At 40.5% G+C, this 14,326-nt stretch overlaps 1 protein-coding gene across 3 annotated transcripts in view; it reads left to right on the forward strand.

Moving 5' to 3' along the window:
• Positions 1-14,326, forward strand: part of LOC144688911 (rho GTPase-activating protein 45-like) — a 207,432-nt gene that overhangs the window by 169,394 nt on the left and 23,712 nt on the right. For all 3 annotated transcript variants that reach the window (XM_078555938.1, XM_078555936.1, XM_078555937.1), the window contains exons 11-14: positions 931-1,110; positions 6,162-6,299; positions 7,221-7,411; positions 13,411-13,574. In XM_078555938.1, coding sequence (XP_078412064.1) covers positions 931-1,110; positions 6,162-6,299; positions 7,221-7,411; positions 13,411-13,574 — 673 coding nt within the window. The remainder of the gene's footprint in view (positions 1-930; positions 1,111-6,161; positions 6,300-7,220; positions 7,412-13,410; positions 13,575-14,326) is intronic.

The raw sequence follows: 14,326 nt of genomic DNA on the forward strand, positions 1-14,326 counted from the left end.
GGACTGGACGGGGAGTTTGACTGAAAAAATGGTGTAAAACTTCAAAAATAATCAGGAGTGAATTTGCAACAAAAGTGTTGGGCTCCTGGATCCCATGAGTTTAAAATAAATGAGAAAAACAAGTTACAGTTTTTGATGTCACGTTGTGATTGTTGCTCATATCAAAGGAAGCATACGAAATTCCACAATATCAATCTGCAGCCAAATGATAACCTCCTGAAGTTAAATCCTGACTTTAAAGGGAAAGTCCTTTGATAAGATTTATTTCAATTGATTTTGCCTTATTTTGGCTCATTTGCATGAGAGCCTCCTTCGAAAGAAATGCAAACTCGCGTTAAAATCTATCATGTAGCAAGAAAATGTTGGGTGCCTGTTTCTCCTGTGAAAGCAGCTGTTGGAAGGATTTTTTAAAAAAAACAAAATCATGTGTCTCAAAGACCCACAATACAGTCAAGGTGCTCAAGTTAAGGTACTTAGGTCAATGTGAAGCCACCTTTAGAACCGTAGAAAAGTTACAGTTACAGGAAGAGGCCATTCAGCCCATCATGTCTGCACCGGCCAAAAAGAGAAAAAAGAAACTTAGCCAGTCATTTTAATCCCACTTTCTAGCACCTGGTCCGTAGCCTTGCAGGTTACAGAATTCCAGATGCAGATCCAGGTACCTTTTAAATGAGTTGAGCATTTCAGCCTCAACCACCAACTTTGGCAGTGAATTATAGAACCATGGAAAATTTTATCTCCTCGCTTAATTTCACCTCACTGGGCAAACATGCTGTTTAACGTGCACATTTTGCTGTTCGGTAGTAGCAACAAATGCCTCGACAATTTTGGCAAAATATCGTGAGTTTCATCTGACCTATTCTGACCTGGGCCAACAATATCTGGCCTCTGTCCAGCAAACCAATCTGACTTTCTGTTATCACCTCACAGCAAGAGGCTGAGACGAACCTTAAAAAGGCAAAGCAGGCTTACATGCAACGTTCTGAGGAGCATGAGAAGGCCAAGTACCTGACGGTGAAAGCAGAAGAGGACCAGCAGAGCACAAACAGCAGCAACACCAGCAAAACTCTGGACAAGAGGAGGAGAACGGAGGAGGATGCACGCAATAAGGTGAGGTGAACAGGGTGAATGCCCCAGTACTGGCTCTAAGAGCATTTATGTGCACTTGCTCCCATGTTTAAATATGTTATAATGTTTTAAAACTGGACAATCTCTGTTAATCTAATTTTTTTTTTTTAAATAGCCCCTGGGCCTTTTTATGCACCCTTTCACACCCCTCTGCTAATCTTTTAGGCTCTTATAGTCGTTTGGTAGTACAGAAGTTGAGTATTGCTGAAAGAAAAGATATTGTTTTGTCGAAGTTTTTCGTCTTGCACTCATCAGGACAATTTGCAAGAATGCCAACTGTAAAGGGAACAACAATTTGTACTGTATGAGAAGGGAGTGCTGATTGGTTGGCAAGTGGACTCTGATTGTCCAAATGAGTGCGAGATGAAAAGCTTCAACAAAAAAATGTCCCTTCCTTTCAGCAATACTTTGAGACTCTCTGGTGCGGCTCACTATTCCACGGCTGCTTTCAGGTTGGTCGGTAACGTATTCGCAGAACTTTACTTGCATTTATTTAACATCCTCCAGATCCACATAATGCTCCAAAAAGAACTTCACAACTGATGAGTTCCAAAGAAGAGTCATATTGGGCTCAAAACCTTAACTCTGTTCCCCCCTCCACAGATGCTGCCAGACCTGCTGAGTTTTTCCAGCACTTGTTTTTATTTCAGATCCGCAGTGTTTTGCTTTTATTCGCAACTGATGAGTTAACTTTCGAAGAATAGCCACTGATGTTTTGTAGGAAAACATGGTAGCCAATTTAGGCACAGCAAGCTCCCACAGACGGTAACTATTTGGTTGGTTTTCCTGAAAGTTAGTTGAAAGAGAAATGCTGGCTAGGACATAAGGAGGGCTTCCTTCTCTTCCTTATTTGATTGCATTAGTACACCTAGCTGTAACGCTACACTATCGAAAGGTTATCTCAAAAGCTCATGCCTCAGAAGTAACATATTAATCACAATATGGCACCCTGCACTTCCTAATGTATGCAATAATATTTGGGAAGATCAAAGTCTGTTCTGTCAGTCACAGTGTCTTTGACAGCTGCTCATATCCTATCCTGAACAACTTAATCTGGGAGCATGTTTGTGTGAAAATCGGCTTACTCAATTAGACAGCTGTGATGTAAAAGTCAAATCAGATATACGAAATCAAAAATTTAATTTCTCCAGTTGTTTAACGTGACTATTTTTTTGGGTTCAGGTTCAAATTGTACAGGGTATGTGGATAGGCGTATCCCTAGCTCTCTAGCTGAATGAGATTGTTTCGATTGTCGATGTGTGGTGGGGCTACTGTAATGGAAGGAGGTTAATCATGCACTTTTGCGAGAAAAAGGCAAAATCAATTTTAATCTGCTTCAGAGGATATTTGCAGCAAAACACTGGATTTATTTGCACTGATTTATTTTTAGCAAAAAGATAGAAATGGCCGATATTGCCTATACAAGGAAGAGGAAAATATATCTCCATGGACATTAATTTTGATTTATCATTTAAAAAGATTTTACTTGTCAAATTACAGAATCATCTTGAAGTGGCCAGGATCTGAAAGGCACCAGGACAGTGAAGATGGTATTTAAAATGCACAGATAAATATCCTGAGATCATTCCGCCCACAAACAAGATAAAAACCCTTATCTCGTTGAACAGAAAACAGACAACTGTAAACAAGTCAAAGTGATTTACAACATGCATGCACTTGTTTGAATTCAAGATGATCTGGTGCTGCTGGAAATAGGTTGCACTGTTCCATCAATGAGATGACGAATGCAGAAACACTGTGGAATATTACCCTGTCACTAGCACAAAATCAAGATGAAGAATCAGTGATTTTGTAAGCTCCTAATGGCATGTTAATATTGCAGAACTGCTTCAATAGGTGATCCTGTTTCAGATGGAAACCTATGCGCTTAATTATTATGTCTAGCGGCCACATCTTATTCTTTTGTTCTCTAATTAAGCAGAGGTCTTAATCTGTTTCAAATGGGGGATTCCCTGAGCAGGTCTGTGTGTGCTCTTTCACGCACGTGTGTGGAAGAGTGCACAGATCTATCTCCCTGAGGCAAAGTGCTGCCTCAAGGAGATCGGTTGAACTTTTAAAAAATTTATTAAAGGTAAGCAAAAATTTCCCTGACATGTCCCCTCATGTGACACTGTCACATGAGCTGGGACATGCCCATTACTTTTATTTAAAAATTTGCCCAGCATTTTAAATCCCCCATGAAACCCCATCCCGCCCGTGGATGAGGTTTCATGCTTTTTCAGAAGGCTGCCTGGGCTCTTCGCCTGCCCCCCGCCAAATTACTTTTCTAATGGCCTTGATAGGCTGTTGCCAGGTCGGCGGGCACACAGTCGACTCGGCTGCGCGCCCACCGAACTGAAAATCTAAATGACGCACGCCCGACGTCACCCCGCGTCGTTTTACACATCGTGAACGGGCCCCACCCCCGCTCGCCGACCGGAAAATGCTGCCCGTGATGTAATTCTGCACATCTGTATGATTATGAGTTAAATGTTCACATAGGTGTGAATTTACACCAGAATATACAGTGGTGTCACAGAATATATATGAGCAATATCTTTGAATATGTAATGCCTTCTTATGATATATGCGTGAATGTACGTAAATGGAATAGATACATAAAATACATGTGAACGCATTAACATTGAGAACTCAAACTTTAAAAAAATTATTTTGCCCTGTAAGCATGAAAAAGCGACAACACTCAATTGTCACTGTATTTAAATTGACTATGTAGAGAATAAGAGATCACAGTTGTGCTTTGCTTTTTCCCTATAATCCTGTGTGTTTTTGGTCATTCACTGGCCATTATAAAATTTTTATTGAAGGCCTAAAACCTAATTGGGGAAACGTTTTTGTTTGTGAGTCTTTAAAGTAAATAGCTTAATGTCTGCCTTAGGGGGATGCTGCCAGGAATTTGGTACACACACCAGAAGCCAAAAAAAAATCACCCATTGGAAATTTCCCCTAACAGAGAGTTATGCAAATAGAATTAGATGATGTGCAACAGAGGAAACTTCAGAATTAGATAAGAATGAGAAGAGGCTCAAGTGAGGCATAACAGACTAGCTGGCTGGGCCAAATAGCCTGTTTCTGTGCTGCGTATTCCTTGAAATCTTAAATACTTCATAAGATACAATTGCCTCATTGAAGATCAATGTAAGATTCCATAGCTCACATTCAAAAGCAGTGGAGCAACACATTTCTCATGCATACCTTACATTGCAATACTGAAAGATTCTTTACTCTAACAGCTGCTACTGCAAGCTTAGTTGCAGAAGTAACAGCCAACAACCAGTGTCTACTGAAGGAAGTCTCCTTTTGACGTTAAAAACTGCAGACCTTTGTCCTATAATATGGAAATCTTCTTGAAAAGTTAAACTAAATTTGTACTTTGATAACAATGGATTGAATGTCAATTGACTGGGTTCGTTACATTCTGGCATCTTGCTAGTAACTTGTAAACTTGTATATCTAATTATTCACAATACAATGTTAATGTATTTATGGGATTGTGTAATGCCCCTTTTTAAACTGTGCTTTTTCACCTGAAGCTACCTGTCTTTTGCCATAGCTCTGGCAGGAGTCGCCTGGCTGAAGTTAGTCAGTTACCCCCTTACCTGGTAATTCCACTGGTCCCTTGTTGGAATTACAGCGGGGGAGTTTCTGGAGCCCCATCAAGTTTCAGGGTCATTGTTTACAGCACCATATAATTTCTCATTTTCTTCAAAAACAATTTGGTTTTATCCTTTTCTTGACACAATTGAGTGTGAGATCAGTAGTGGTTGGTGAACATAATCATGTTTAGTCTTTTGGAATTTTCCAGCAGTACAGTGTTTTTCTCTGAAGAAGAGTCATACGGACTCGAAACGTTAACTGTTTTTTTTTCCTCTCCGCAGATGCTGTTAGACCTACTGAGTTCTTCCAGCATTTTCTGTTCTCGTTTCAGTATTTTTTTGATGCTATTTGTCCCTCTATGCATCTCCCTTAGCTTGCCTGAGCTCTCTCAGGTGCCCTTTTTATTTATTTCAGCTTACCGTCCTGTTCCTGCTGTTCTATTACAGAGTCCCTTTAATTCATGGTCCCCTTAATTAGCCTGTTAACAAGTTTCACTACTACTTCTTCAGATGCTTAGGAAGAATTCTGGGGGAAGTGCAAGGCTCAGTCAAACAGTGGGCTAGTGAACACAGTGGAATTTCTTCAGTTAACACTACACCCATGGGTAAATGTAATACATACAAAAAACATCTTCCTGAGTCATAATTCATATCGACAGGGCTCTTAGCACATGAACTCATATTTCAGAATTTCTCATTTTCTTCAATAACAATTTGGTTTTATCCTTTTCTTGACAAAATTGAGTATGAGATCAGTAGTGGTTAGTGAACAAAATCATGTTTAGTCTTTTGGTAGTACAGACCTTGAGTATTGCTGAAAAAAGACAGGTTGAAGCTTTTTGGTTTGTATTGTTTGAAATTTGAAATTGTCAGGGTCAAGCTGCCTGGTTTAAATTTCAAACGATGCTTGGCAGTTAACTGTCCGTCACCATCACTGATGCATTCTCCATGGCAATGCCTCTACCAATCGGAGTCTACTTACCAATCAGCACTCTGTTCTCATACAGTATAAATTGTTGCTTCCCCCTAATATTGGTATTCTCGCGAAGTTTCCTGATGAGTGCAAGATGAAAACCTTCAATGTGTATTTTTTTTCAGCAAGAATCACGTTTTGTTCTAGCACATGGGAGCAGGAGGATGCCATTTATCCACTTGAACTGTTTTGTTATTCATTTAGATCATGGATGATCTATATCTTAATTCCATCTACCTGCCTTGGTTCCTTAACCCTAGTACACTAGCTTAACAAAAATCTATCAATCTCAGTTTCAAAATTTTCAATTGACCTAACCTCAACAGCTTTTGGGCAGAGAAAGTTCAACTCTTGGTGTGAAGAAGTGCTTTCTGACATTTCTGATACTTAATTACTTCAGATCATGTTGAAATTGATATTTTATAATGCTTGTATTTTTTCAGGCTGATGAAGCTGAGGCAACTTACAGAACATGCATTGCAGATGCCAAGACCCAAAAACAAGAGCTGGAAGATGTGAAAGTGAATGTACTACGACAGATCCAAGAAATCGTCAAACAGAGTGACCAGACATTGAAATCAGTGCGTACACCTTCACTCACTTAAGTTTTAATATTGTTTATTTCTGTTTGGGCTGAAAGAGGAAGCCAGACTAGAGAGACAGCAAACACTCACAGGAAGGATGAGGGCTGGTAGGCGTTCACCACTCAGGTTGGAGCATTCGCTTTACACTGCCGTGGCCAAAGGTTTAACTCCTGGCAATAGCTGGCACATCACACACGTATTCATCAACTTCTGCAGTTCCTGTGCGGTCTGCTTTGTCACTTGCTGCCTCTTGACCTTACAGTCAGTGGTCCTCCTAGTGACTTGAGGAGAATCAATGAGGATACATCCAAATATAAATTTTGCCCAGGTCAAGTGGTTGACAGCCAAGACTAGGTACACATTTTCAGGAATATCTTTGGGAAGTGAGAGATATCAACACAGTGTGGGGGTGGGGTGGGGGTGTGATTAGCTTAGCCACTTATTCCATGCTACATTTCAGTTGGTTGCACACTCACCTCTGAATCACAAGATCCTGGGTTCAAGTCCCACTCCAGGGTTTGAACAAAAAAAACCATCAAGGCTGACACTCCAGTGCAGAACTGAGGGAGCACTGCGCTGTTGGAGGTGCTGTCTTTCAGATGAGATGTTAAACTGAGGCCGCATCTGCTTGCTCAGGCGGATATAAAAGGTTGCATGGCACTATTTCAAAGAGGAGCAGGGGAGTTATCCCCAGTTCCCTGGCCAATATTTATCCCTCAATCAACATCACAAAAAACAGATTATCTGGTCATCATCACATTGCTGTTTGTGTTAGTTTGCTGAGTGCATATTGGCTTGATAAGAAATAACATGTCGGCAACCGTCTGCAAGTAAGTATTCTGATTCTTAATACTAATTCTTTTAGATAAAATCCAAAGTCAATTTATTTTATTTAAGTCTCTTTGTTGGAACTTGCAGGCCACCATCTCCTACTACCAGAGAATGCACGTGCAGACAGCGCCACTCCCAGTGCATTTCCAGACACTGTGTGAGAGCAGCAAGTTGTACGACCCAGGCCAGCAGTACGCGTCTTACGTCAAAGACCTCCAGATGGAGGCTGAAACAGAAGCGCATTATGATTTTGAGTCATATTTACCTCAGATGGTGTGGTATGTCCCTGTTTTATTAGCTCTTGGCCCATTACCTCGTTGCTTCTATTTTAGCTGGAGGCATTTGTGTGTGAGAGAGAGAGTCAGGTGAAATAACAAGATGGATGCATTATTTTTCTTTTATTCATTCTCAGGACGTGGCCATCGTTGGCTTGGCTGGCATCTATTGCCCATTCCGAGTCGCCTCTGGGAAGATGATAGAGGGCCTTCAGTCTTGTAGTTCAGTATCAATTTGATAGCAGGCTACATCGAGTAAAGTGTGATTTTGAGTCATGTTTCAAATTGACACCAGGACAGAGGTGGCCATTCCAGTGAGCTTGTGATCACTTGTCTATCTGTTCCTGAGAATTTGCCTTATCACAGAAGAGGTGGAGGAGCAGTGAGCCCCATCCCCTGTTAGCACTCTGGGTTTTAAGGAAAGAAAAACGATACAGCAGGAAACGCAATCAATATCCTGATGGGTGTGACATGTTACAGATCTACATATGTGAATATTGTTGCGATCCGTGTAGAGACCAATAACTTTTAAAATGAGATATGAATTTCCCAGCAACCAGCAGAAATAATCATATGACAAAATTTCATGTTTTAAGACTTTTACTGTAACAAACAAATTAACATCAACATAGACTTCATTACTTAATAGGCAGCTAATACATCAAACTACAGAAAAGGTACTTCCCCCATAAACTAATTAACACAAATGAAAATATTTTATGACCCATTTGTATTTTACGCCACTTTCCTAGCGGGTTTGTAGCCTTGAAAGTTCAATGCCAAACTTCTCCTGGTTTTTCAGTAGACTCCCTTCTCCTTGCCACGCTAGGGCGAGTCTTCCAGTGTCCTTAATTCAGTCTTCTGAGTATCCCCAAACTGATTTCCAGCAGCAAGACATCCCCTGGTGACTCCTTAGTCCTTAACTCTCCACAGGTCCTGTCTCTTCGAACAGAAAATCAGTTCTGTTCAGGATCCTGTTACGTGGCTAACACAAAAACAGTCTTTTTTTCCTCTACTTTGCACAGCTGTTTCAATCTTCCTCTCGGAGTTTCTTGGTCTGACTGCCTGAGTCCAGAAAGACCAGCTGCCCCTCTTTTGTGTCAAAATGTGAAAACAGACAGTTTTCCTTACATAGGTTTTGGCCAGGGCCTCTTTCCCAATGTTAACCAGATCGCATGGACCTGTCTCCAGGCAGAGTTAAGATGATCTCACCATCCTCTATTCACAATATTCTACTTCACTTTAAATTAAAGGAAACATTTTAAAACATGACTCTTTTATCAAGTCTCGCATTCATAACAATATGAATATTATATACATTATAAAGTGTATATTCCCTTGTAGATCAAGAACATTTATTTAAGAGGAATTTTCCCAAGATTCTTCTCATCCTGTATGGTGAGTTGAGGCCCAGTTAAAAGAAAATTGTCCTGCATTTCAGTAATGCTATCTTAGCTGAAGAATGTCTCTTAGGGCTGGATGTTCGATACCAAAGTGGATAGCTCAAGTTGGGAAATTTCCGGACTCGGCAGACCTGGTTAGAAAGCTCACCTCAGTTCTCTGGGGCTTCATCCTAATTGTTACAGAAGCTGTTAGGCCCTCTATCCCTCACCCATAAGATCCCCACATGCCCCCTCATACCCTCATGCCAAATCATCCCCCCCACCCACGCCCATGCCCCCTCATAGCCCCTCATTCACCTCCATAACCATTCACCAAGTATCTACCATGGGTAGCTCTCAGGAGCCATGTGGAGATGAAGAAAAAAACTTCTAACAATCTAATGCAGTGTTCACTCATAAATACTTGATAGTGAAAATGTACCATTCATTAAACACATTCAAAGATTTTAAATCTCCTCAAGTGGTTAATCTCCAATAAAAAAAAACCTTCTATTTCACCACACATCAAAGGCATCTAGCTTCTTTAAACTGTCAATCAAACTGTGAACTCAGAGACTTTTGCCAAGATAACTGTAGCTTTTGAAATTCAGCCAAGGATTAATAATGACATTATAACAGTCCTTGGGGACTGTCAACAAAGACCTCCATTGAAACTTCACAAACAGGTGGTAATCTTTTTTCCTGACCTACACCAGATGGACTGTCAATCAAAGCAGTCCAGCAGATATTTATTTTAACTCTCGCTGACAGCTTCAGCCTGTTTTTTTTGTCTTTTGAGAATGGGGGATTTAAAAAACTTCAGATTATGACATTAAAACAGACTTTATCCACCTTTTCAAGGGCGTTTACATCTACTCCAATTCATGACTGTCACACTGCGCATTAAGGCACCTGGAACAGCCAAAGTGGTGTCTGATTGAACTCAGCGCTAAGGCCAAATGGCCCTGCTGAGATCAAGCTTCCCTCCTGTGTGATTTATGCCCTGCCCCTTTCCCCTACCAGCAAAATGCATCCAGGTTCTGTCCATCATTTATAAAGGTCTGCTTCTGTGAAAATCTGGCCAATGGTGTTCCATAAAATATATTATTCTTTTGGGGTGCAGTTGCTATGTAGGCAAACACAGGCCTCCATTTGACAAATTAATGTCAGCTTTTAGCAAAGTTTGTACACTACATTTATTTCAACTGGAACTCACCAGCATTAAAGCAGCCACTCATTATCCCAAGATCAAAATGACACCATACAGCAACTTGCTCTTGAAGACTTTTTGCATGATTAAGACAATCACAAAAGCTGTGTAATTGTAAAACCATTCCTGTTAAACACAAGCCTAGTTACCAGGAAGATGGGCCAAATGAAAGCTTATCAATCACAGGTGCCAGTAAGTCAGGCTCCACTTCTGTTTATGTCTGTTTATTCAATGACATCCTATCAGCTGTTCAGCTAATCTACTCTAACTACCTACTGGAGGCTGGCACCATTGAACTATGTGACGCTAAATAGAGAGCCTGAGGTAATCCATGCTACTGCTGGATGAGGTCCTCAAGCATTCCAAAGTCCCGGAAAAAGATAAACAGTTGGATTAATAATACAGGTCGTGAACCTTGGAGAAATGCTTCTTCCATTCTCAAAACTTCTTATTTCAGGACAGCCTAACAGCAGCGTGAAATGAAAAGTTATTCAGTTGGCAGCATGCATCACTTTTGCTACTGTATTAGATAAGAACATAAGAATGTTTCAGAACAGGCAAAGGCTGTTGGACCCTACAACCCGTCTCTTTCTCAGAGATCCAACCCTGCTTTCCCACTTTATCCATCAATCCCTCCTTTCTCCAGAAATATATCCATCGTGCCCCCCAAGATGCTTTCTGCTTTACAGAGAAAATAATGCAGGCACATAACCAGTGTGTCAGCACCTGCAAGGAGAAAGATAGTTTGTGTTTTGGGTTTAGACCCAATGAAAGATCTATACTTAAAACATGAACCTGTTTTTACATCATTTCAGATGCTGATGCACTGCAGATCTCGGGCATTTTCTATTTTTAGATGCATGTATATCTTTTCCTTTTTATCTACCTTTTCTGTTTCCGTTGCCTTCCAAGTCCAGTATCATTTGGATGGAACTATTTCATATGTCTGCCTTGCTCACTCCGTACTTCCTAATTATTAAGAAAGAAAGAAAAATCTTGCATTAATGTAGTGCCTTTCACAACCTCAGGATATCCCAAATTGCTTTACAATGAAGCACTTTCGAAGCATTGTCACTGATGTTACCTATGAAACACTGCAGCCAATTTGCATGTAGCCAAGATGAACATAGGCCAGGACACTGGAGTGAGCTCCCTTGCTCTTCTATAAAGTAGCACCATGGGAATTTTCTTGTCCAACTGAGAAGACAATTTAATGTCTCATATGAAAGGTGGCACTGGTAACAGTGCAGCACTTCCTCAGTACTGCACTGAATGTCACTCAGGTCTCTGAAGTGGAACCTAAACCCACAACCCTGTGACTCAGGTGGGAGTGCTACCAACTGAGCTACAGTTGACACACCTTAAGTTTATGCTGTAGTATTAATACGCAGCAATGAAGGCGGAACACACTATATGAACACAAGGTCAGGAAAACGCAGAAAAAACAACTTTGTTAATAAGATTAGTGAAATCTTCGTGGTACAATGTGTTGTGACCCAAAAGCATTGTGAGAATGATAAGCCTCTCAATCTTCTCTAATGTTAACGTCCTGTCAGATTACATTGTTATGATTTGTTAATTAGATTGTTAGGGTTTGTTTATTACATTGTTAAGGTTAAGAGAAACAGGTGTGGGGTTTTAATTGAGCACATAGAGGATAGCTGGGACACTGGTTGAGTGGGAGGAGAGCTGTGAGACTGCACAAGTCAGTAAACTCTCTCAGTAAAGAAAAGCTCCATGCCTTGGCTTCTGCTCGACTAACTGGCTTGGATCCTGTTAACATCCATTAATGATCCCACTCCAGCTGCTTCAATAAAAGTGAGCGCTAACCCTGAGAAATAGGAAAACTAGAAGATGAATGAATGAAATTATTTGCTGCTATGCACCTACTTGCAGTTGATTTGAGAATGGCTTCTCCAGGTTAACTAGTCTTTATAGCCAAAAGAATGCCTAGGCTGGACTGGGTTAGGTCTTGCCAAGTTTGAAATAAATTTAAATATTTGTAGATTCCTAAGCATTTTTTTTGTAACTTCTTTATCTTTCAAATAGGGAAGGACAGACTTTAATGGAAGTGAATTAGTAACACTTTCTGTCACTTAGCTGACTTTCTAAGCTGTAAAAGATAGTGAAAATAAACACTCCATATATATTGCTCTTAATTTTTTGTGTCTATCAACATTCCAATACTTGCATGATTCAAAGCATAGCTGAGAACTGGCTGCACTGTAAGCATACAAGTGCTTAATACATTTGAATGACATTCCTCTGTCCATTAATCCAATGCAGGCATTGACATGTTTGAAATCATTTTATTTGATCAGAGACAGGAATTTGGTGTGAGCGCATTAACCATTTCTGCAATAAAATTGTTGACTGCTGTAAAGTGTAGGTTATGATATGAAGAGCAAGTTTGATGATAATAGGTGAAGACTTACATTGGTAACCAAGTGGTGCACCTATACATCCTTTTACCGCTACAAATATTTCAATTTCACTTCATAGATTGAGCTATGTTTTATGGCAATTTAAGGTGTTCCCTGTATATATTTGTTGAGTTGCGATGAATCAGTGCAAAGGGCAAAGCTGTTTGCACCCATCTCCAGCTAGGAGTGCTAAATGGATGAACCATCTCAGCCTCGTACTAAGATTCCCGGCGTCTCTGATGCCAGGCTTCAGCCAATTCAATTTGCTCCATATGACATCAAGAAGTGGATGAATACACTGAACATAGCAAAGGAAGTGGGCCCTGACAACATCCCAGCAGTATTACTAAAGATTTGCATTCCAGAATTAGTTGCACCTCTGGCCAAGCTGTTCCAATACAGTTACAACACTGGCACCTATCCAACAAAGTGGAAAATTGCCAGATAAGTGCTATCCACATAAAGCAGGACAGATCCAATCTGGCCAATTATTGCTCTATCAGAACACTCTCAGTTATTAGGAAGGTGTTGTCAATAGTGCTATCAAGCAGAACTTACTCACCAATAACCTGCTCATCGATGCTCAGTTTGGGTTCTGCCAGGGCCACTCGATTCTGGACCTCATTACAGTCTTGGTCCAAACATAGATAACACAGCTGAATTCCAGAGGTGAGGTGAAAGTAACGACCCTTGAAATCAAGACAGCATTTGACTGCAGCATCAAGGAGCTCTAGCAGAACTGAAGTTACATATATGCTGGTGAATCTCAAACATGTATAAAACAATAGACGTGTAGCATTGAGAGAAGCCATAGCTTAGCAATATTAGTAGTTTGGGTTCAAATCCCATTACAGATGTAAGCATGTAGTCTAGGATGACAAGACAGTGCAGTGCTGAGAGCATACCTTTGTAATTACTGTCAAACTTCACTCCTTAAATCTAAAAGTAAGTCTGATTTTTATTTAATCTGATTTTTCTCTTTTACAGGTCTCCCAATGTAAGGGCCCGTAAGGGTAGCTTCAATGCTAACGAGTTTGCTTCTAATACTGCAAACGAGGTGCAGTCCCAGTCCTCCATGGATGAGCCAGGCAGTCCAGAGGGAGGGTCGACTCAGAAGGAAGCACGAGGTGGAGGTATCACTGAGAGACGAGGTAATCCTTAACACTTGGTTATATTGTCCAGTCATATTGATTTGTGGTGAAATGTTTACAACTAAAGTTCTACGCTAACCCTTCACATCACTTACAGTTTAAGCATAAGTCAGCAATCCAGATTGCAAAAATAATATAATTGTTTAGTGGTTTATGTTCATGTTTGATTGTAGGATTAGATTTTTATTAGGTAAATAGAAAGACCTCTCTAACAGAGTAATGCAAATCAAGATTTCACAGTTTAACTCTACGGGGAGAAAAAAAAAAGCAGAAAGGAACATTTTCCCTTAGTTCACAGAAAGTCCCACTGCAGTTTAGTTGCTTGTGTCAGTCACTGACTGTGCTTAGTATATTTTGAACTTAATGATGTGGGGTAGCTGTCGGAGTTTTAGTTTAACTACAATGTTAACTATGATGGGGGCCAGTTAGCCAGATGACTAGCATGTGGTTCAGAATAATGCCAACAGCGCAGGTTGAATTCCCATTGCGGCTGAGGTGGACTTGGAACCTGTCCCTCACCCTGTCCTTGCGAATGGAAGGCAATGGCAAACCACCAATGAAAAAGAGGTAAGAAGACAGCTCAGTATTACAGGACACCAACGAACCTGGTGGGTTTTTACAACAATAAGCAATTGTTTCATGGTCATCATCAGACTTTTAATTCCAGATCTTTATTGGATTCAAATGTCACCATCTGCCGTGGTGTGATTCGAACCCGAGTATTACCCTGGGTCTCTGGAATGCTAGTCCAG

Source organism: Cetorhinus maximus, chromosome 13 (genome assembly GCF_964194155.1).
Source record: "Cetorhinus maximus chromosome 13, sCetMax3.hap1.1, whole genome shotgun sequence".
Lineage (NCBI taxonomy): Eukaryota > Metazoa > Chordata > Chondrichthyes > Lamniformes > Cetorhinidae > Cetorhinus > Cetorhinus maximus.